Genomic DNA, 7,323 nt, shown 5'->3' on the forward strand with positions numbered 1-7,323 from the left:
ATAAAGGAGGAGATGAATTAAGAAGCAAGAAGAAATGCGTCTAAGCGGATGTCGCATTCCTTCCAAGAACTAGCCTTGGAATTTCACAACTAGGATTGACATCCTAAGGATACTAAGGATAAGAAGATAGTTATTAGCCATACCAACAGTGAGATGCTTGTGACTAGGTAATTCTAAAAACAAACACTGTTGACCTGAACTTTCATTGTTGCAGCTGTTAATGTTAAAAATTTTCTTTCAGGGAGAAAGAACGTCACTTGGTTGAGCTAGACATGCCGCCCCTGTGTCATGGCATAGGGGCGGCATGTCTGGCGGCAGAGCAACCGAGTAGCGTTCTCTTTCCCTTTCTTTTATTAGTCAAGTGTATTAGTAAAACTGTAGAAGGAAGTGAAAGGCCCTAGTTTAAACAGAGCATAATAGTGGAATTGGATCTGTGCTGCTGGGGCTTTTGGGATGACGCTGAGTTGAGTTAAGTGGAGATAGAAATTAAAGATTCTGTCAAACCAGGGCTTTCCATTGTGATTTCCTTGTCCATAATAACTGCAGTTGATTTTTGAAAACTGAAATATTGTTCTTTGAAACCATTTCTAAAGGGCTCATACTCTGATTTATACTCCATTTATGGTACGCAATTAACTATTATATACCAAACACATGCCAATGCAGTGATACTCTTTCTTGATGATCATGACAAAGTTACTTAAATGAGTGAAAGAGGAGACCCAGTATGTTCATGGTACCATTATAAATTTTCTTATTTCTTTTCGAAAATTAGCTCATGGTGTTGTTTCCTTTACTGTAGATGCTCTGAAAATGTGCAATCCTACGTAAACTCTCGTTTTATCATTGAGGGAAATTTTTTTTTTTTCTGGGTGGGGTTCTACTTATCTAACATTATTGGCCCATGAGAGTTTAGCTACAACTACTAGATAGTTGGGGAGCCAGGAGTAAGAGTGAGTAAGAGGGAGGGACGAAGAGCAGGTGGAGAGAGAGGGCGGGGGGGGGGGGGGGGGATGGCTGAAGGTCGAACCCATGACCTCTTGGGAGCCTGCAACTACTGGCAAGGCATCAACCAACTGCGCTAGCAGATGTCTACATCTAAGGATACTTCTATACACCTGAAAGCAAACATGTCTTAACTCGAGGAATTTAAACCCGGAAACCAGATCAGGCCGGAATCAGTCTGAAAACCCCTAAAATCGTCAACCCAGCAACCTGGTCCTCAAAACCCTAGAATTGGCCAGAATCTGGATCTGGATTCTGATCTGGCCGATTCGATTCCAATTTTTTTAAAAGTGCTTTAAATAGTGACCAAACTGAACAGGTTCAGACCACAATAAAAAACTTAATGAGTGTCTTGAAGCTGATGTAGAAGCCACAGCAGATCAATAACTTAATCATACAAAGGCTGCTGGGCAGACTTTCCAGTAACCAAAACAGAGTATCAGTCATAAAAAACTGAGCATGAAAAGAATAACGCATAGGTCTCGGCTCCAAATCACTTTTCTGTTGGATATCTCTATGAACAGTTTCAATTTTCCTCTTCTACCATTCCTAATCAGATTCGAATCTCAGAAGATCAAACTGAAGAGTTTATAGCATCCAAGTCATAATAGGACTTTTGCTGCTTCTGGAAATTTTTATTGTTCTCTTTCTATTTTCTTTTGGGAAAATTACAGTGTCACCCCCTGAGGTTTGTACTAAATATAGAACGACCCCTTGTGTTTCTAAATTATACAGCCACACCCTTTGAATTCCCACTCCGTTAGTTAGGTTTTACAATGTTGGTTAAGTTTAACTTCAAATGACTAATATAACCCTTTAAGGTGAATTTATCATTTTGCCCATAGGGCATCATCCCTAACTTCACAACCCCCTCTTCCTCTGTTACTCGAATCAGGGTGGTTTCATCCATCTTCCCTCTGAAGTAAACCCAAATATCCCTCATGCCGCTCTTCGGTGCCTTCTCGAGCATCGGTTGTACACTCTCCGGGACACATAAGGCGGAATCAACACATTCTCCAAGGCTTGGCAGGGATGCCGGTATCTGACTCCAAATGTCTGCAATATAATTGATCTCTTCAAGAACTCCTACGATCGCTTTGTCCTCCTTCAGAATCCAAGACATGTTGCTTCTGATTAATTGAATGCCATTCGAGATTTTGGAAAACCCTTTTAAAATTAAAAAAATAAAAATCAAAAGTAGCTTTTGGACTCACCATAGCATGAAAACAAGCTTTGTAATCGTGGGAAGCAACGAAAACATGATCAGCACCACCACTTCGATTCCAGAGGTGTGGGAGGATTAATTCCATACTTTCTGGGCTTTCCAAGTTTGTGAATTCTGAAAAACTTAAGTAAGGAAAGTAGCGAATTAGGAAAGAGGGGGTGAGACTGCAAGTCGATGTGGATGTGCAAGGTCTGCGAGCGAGCCCCAGCAAGCCTCACCTGCAAAGCCAATGTCGCAGCTCTATGTGTCACCTGTGACCGTGATATTCACTCAACAAACCCACTCATTCGCCGAAACAAATGATTCCCAGTCGTGCCCTTCTTCGAACCTGCCGCCTCAGTCGTCAAGTCCAACGCAGTTAACCTTCTCGTCCCCAACAAATCTAACGGTGATCATGACGATGACCTCAACGATGCCGACGGTGACGGAGAAGAAGCTGAAGCCACTTCTTGCTACCATCTTCTTTTTCCAATCGCCCATCCCAGAGAAGCTGGTTACATCGACTTGCAGTCTCACCGCTATTCACATTGTCACAAGCATCTAGAAACGAAAGAGACACTGAAGGGGAAGAGGGGGTTGTGAAGTTAGGGATGATGCCCTATGGGCAAAATGGTAAGTTCACCCTGAAGGGGTATATTAGTCATTTGAGGGTAGACTTGACCAACATTGTAACACCTAACTAACGGAGTGGGAATTTAAGGGGTGCTGTTGTACAATTTAGAAACATAGGGGGTCGCTCTGTATTTAGTACAAACCTCAGGGGGTGGCAGTGTAATTTTCCCCTTTCTTTTTGATGTCTTGATTAGGCTTTCTGATAATTTTTTAGAGTATTTTAAAAGTGCAATTAGGTTTAGTAAGTTTGAGTTAGAACATCAGTTTGTGTACTTGAAGTCTATAAAAAGTACCCAAAACAGGGCCTATGATATTTCACACAAGTTTTTATCAATTCAGCATATTTCTTTCTGAATCTCTACTATTCGCTTCAGCTATTTTCTGAGTTTTCAGTTTAAAAAAGCCCATTGCAAGTATCTTCCTACGTTACAAACCCTAACTTTGTATTGGAATTGTGAGCTTCAGACACACGCCATAAACATACTTTACATTGGCTTTGGTTGGGTATGCGTCTCTTCAACAATAGAGAAGAGACAAATGTTTGACCAATTTTACTCCTTTTAATTGTTCTGGTCAAATAGCCAAAGCTGATGGCCACATTCACCTATGTTTCCCATCAAAATTTCTTGAAGAAAAACTGAACAATGAGATAATATAACTGAAATGGATGAATTCACCGATGTTTCCCAGCAAAACGTTAACAGAGAAAACAAATTCTATTTCATGATTGCAAAATATTCTTCGCTATATATCAGCCAAACAAAAAGAAATTCACAACTAGGAGATAAATAATAAGAAAAGACATATTCATCCCCAAAAAAGGGCAAAATTTCATTAGGAAATGGGCCTGTCCAAAGTCAATCGATGCTGGTTTATTTGGTTCAACATGGCTGCCTAAGCATGCTTCAGAGCTGGATATGGATGATGGATCCAGGCATTAGTTACCTTAATATCCATGTTACCCACCTCTTCTTTTTGACAATGCATCCCTTTATATTAAACCAAGCAAAAACGGAGACCGATAATTACAAGGACTAGATTATCCATGCTTCAGAGTTGTTAGTTTCATTATTGAGAAGTCAAGTGAATTGCTCTACCTGGGATTCTGACCCTCCCAGTTGATCCCATCAAATATGCTACTATTTGATGCCAATGCTTCATAAAAGGCCACAGTTTGAAGAGTTGCCTTTTAAAGCTTTTCCATTGATTCATTTCAATTAAGAAATATGAATAATGCTAAGATCTTTTAATACACCAAAAATGTGTTTTTTTCCATTGCATTGACAAAGTACAATGTCAACAAAGATGGTAGGAAATGCAGGCACTAATATCAAGAGTAGATTTAGTAAATTCTGCCAGCTGATAAACACAATTTCACCTTCACCAATATCCTCAAACTAAAATGAATGCCATGAATCAGAAAGCACCTGAAGGGATTACCTCTACTTGCTACGTTTAACGGCACGTCTTCCTTGACCCTTCTTGGGCGGACCTTTCCCACGACGTTTTAACATTTCTAGTTTAGATAAGCGCCTGCAAGATCCAAAATAGTTAGTCAGAATTGCAGTATAAAGAATCACAATTATATTTCTGAGGCTACCTGATAGGTCTAAATGGAAGAGTTTGGCAATGATACATCCCTGTTGAAATTGTATTGGCTAAAGAATAAGAACCGAGTCAGTCTTGGTGAGGCAGAAACTTGGCTTACTATGATAATAGCATTAGGGGATATTTTTTAAGTATAGACCATTCTTTGGAAACAATATGCCTAGTGTGACTTGAAAACATAAGTCAACAAAGCCTTGTCAAACTACTTCAGGTTAGCTGTATGTATCCTGTTCCAAGATTCCAACCTATCTAGGTTCATCTTCCATTAAGTTATGAGCCCTTAGGCCTGTTCCCACTACCTTGATGCGATTCATTTCTTGCACTGCCATTTCAATGCCTTTCAGTGAAATGTTTCACTGAAATGACTGAAATGTTGTATCATTTCAAACCAGTTATATTTAACAACATTTCGACTCATTTCATCGAAATTTTGAGTAGTTCGCCTGCATAGTCTGGAAACACCACGAAATCCAGACTCTAGGTAATTGTCTACTGTTTCCTTCAAGTATCCTCCAGTTTCTCTATTTTCATAAGCCCCAAAACACTACAAAAGGTACACCTTCCCAAAGAGACTGACTGAATGGCTTTGCTTCGTATTTCTCATCTACCATCGAAGTTAGAAATAGGGCACCTGCCCTCCGTGGAAGTCATTCTTAGACAGGCTAGGATTAGTTTCAGCGTTCAAGCTTGGAGGTTCCACTTCTCTAATGTTATTATAAAGTTGCCCAGACCTTGCATTCTTTCAGGTTGAGGCAGGACCCAGTCCACTCCAGAACACCCCAGAAAATAGAACTATTCACACAAGCTGTGCTGTTTCCTCAAGCTCCCAAAATACCATGCATCTACTGGATAACTGAAATCAGCGACTTCACAAATTATCTACTGTCAGTGATATATCTATGGATGCATACAGACTTAAGAGTTTATTGATTTCTTTGGTTCTTTGTGATTGCAACCAAAGAATCTCCTTGCATTGATAAAGCAGCCCGTGGAAGTGAATTTAAAGTAAGGCTAAGAAATTTTGATGCACTTATTTTTTATCCTAGGCATGGTAATGGGAGCACTCAACATGTCTAAGGTAGGTTTCTAATTAAATTTTACACATCATAACAACTATTGATCCATCACTTCTTGCTCCTGTTTCATGCAACTAAGGCAGAGAAACGGCATTAGATCATATGTTTCAAGCTCCCTTACCCAAGTGGTGACACTCCTGCCTAATCCTTCCATCACCTCTGTGTTTCTTAGCATGTCTAAAAGGGCGTATCCAATGAACGAGGCTACCGCCACTGCGGGGTTTGGGGAGGGTCATAATGTATGCAGCCTTGCCCGTGCTTTCATAGAGAGGCTGTTTCCCGACTCGAACCTGTGAACACTTGGTCACAATGGAGCAACCTTACCGTTGCACCAAGCCCCGCCCTCTCATTTCTTAGCATGTCTATAGCTATTAAATATGACTGAGTAATAATGCATTTAAGACGCAAAACATAATCTAATTAAATTTTCCCACAAAGAGGTATTAGGGCATCTGGGATTTCACCATAAGCTTACCAAGAACAGCATATCCATAAATCATACATCTTGCTCATAAGAATCTTACCAGACCAAACATACATTATAAGGAAACCTAAACATCTAAATACTCCAGAGAAATCCACAATATCTGCACAAATTAAGCGAGTCCAACCAACCATGGTTTTGACATGAAACGAAAATTGTAATTATTATTAAAACGAGGGAGAAATGAAGAGGGGAAAAAATTCTCCATAAAATATCAGTAAACACAAATTTCACAGAAGAATAAAAACAAACAATTGGTGGGTGATAAAGTAAAAGCATATCTCATCAAACAAGAAAATGGCACATAGAAAAGGGATTGGATTTGGAGGCAATACTCTTGTTCTTGACGGGCCATTACAAGTGGGTCGTCCTTCTTGATATCATGAGGGTACCACTGAGCGACTTTCTCGCCGATGAGCTTCTTACGGAGAACCTTGTGAGGTGATCTCTGGCCTGTTGGGTTCAGAACGTGACCGAATATCCTCGCCCTCGCCTCCGTCACTCCTCTTATGGCCGCTGCCGCCAGCATGTTCCTCAGGCTGCCGCCGCTACTGCTCATTATGCCAACTTAGTTCAGCTTTTACCGACCCTATGTAATGTAACCTCTACTCAATACTTCTGCAACAACCCACCACATCACATTTCAAGGCAGGAGTGCAGACTCAGACTGAGAACACGGGACTATTATGGTGTTTGAAACTCGGTGAATCGACTCTTGCTGGCCGGCCGATCCGAGTGTATGGACCATCGAATCAACATCACTCAAAATATTTTATGTTCAATAATATATAAAAAGGAAGAAGACGCTGATGGATCGTATGGCCTGCGCCAGCATCGAGGCCAATGAGGGGACAAACATGGGCATCCAACAAGAGGGGTGAGGGAGAAGATTAAAAAAAATTAAGGAAAATAGTATAGGATGCATCTTGTTGTAACAAAGCAGAGATTCAAACACCGAATCCGATCCCTGTCAATTCTGATTTGAATTGGATAAAATCGGTGAAAAAAAAAACAACCTTGAATCAGATCTAAGATATGAAAACTCACCGATTCTAGGGCTTTGAGCCAAGAATCGATTAGAATCAGGATCAGTTACAAAATCGAACAATCCAACTGAATTTGATTCTAATTTTCGAAACGGTGAATCAAAAGTCATCATAGAGACCTAGACTGCAAAGTTATAACCTCTGAATTTTTAAAATCATCTCTTATCTTATTTTCAAAAGAGGGGATGAAAAATACTTTTTTTTTTTAAATAATTGAAAAATTTTACCATTATGACATTTTCAAGGGATGTTGCTCATTGCTTCAAT

General features: G+C 40.1%; 1 protein-coding gene across 1 annotated transcript; it reads right to left on the reverse strand.

The window, feature by feature from the left end:
- Positions 1-4,069: 4,069 nt before the first annotated feature.
- Positions 4,070-6,631, reverse strand: LOC122652097 (28S ribosomal protein S33, mitochondrial-like). The gene is made up of 2 exons (XM_043845770.1): positions 6,346-6,631; positions 4,070-4,375 (listed from the first exon to the last, which is right to left on the reverse strand). Exons 1-2 carry the CDS (start codon positions 6,567-6,569, stop codon positions 4,285-4,287), a joined length of 315 nt encoding a protein of 104 aa, XP_043701705.1. The 5' UTR covers positions 6,570-6,631; the 3' UTR covers positions 4,070-4,284.
- Positions 6,632-7,323: the final 692 nt, after the last annotated feature.

This window comes from Telopea speciosissima, chromosome 2, assembly GCF_018873765.1.
Source record: "Telopea speciosissima isolate NSW1024214 ecotype Mountain lineage chromosome 2, Tspe_v1, whole genome shotgun sequence".
NCBI classification, from domain to species: domain Eukaryota; kingdom Viridiplantae; phylum Streptophyta; class Magnoliopsida; order Proteales; family Proteaceae; genus Telopea; species Telopea speciosissima.

Excerpts from the sequence above, each read along its gene's own strand:
- LOC122652097 (XM_043845770.1), bottom strand. The coding sequence starts at position 6,569 with ATGAGCAGTAGCGGCGGCAGCCTGAGGAACATGCTGGCGGCAGCGGCC. Across the intron at positions 4,376-6,345 it reads ATGGCCCGTCAAGAACAAGA|GCGCTTATCTAAACTAGAAA; the intron begins GTATTGCCTCCA and ends TGGATCTTGCAG.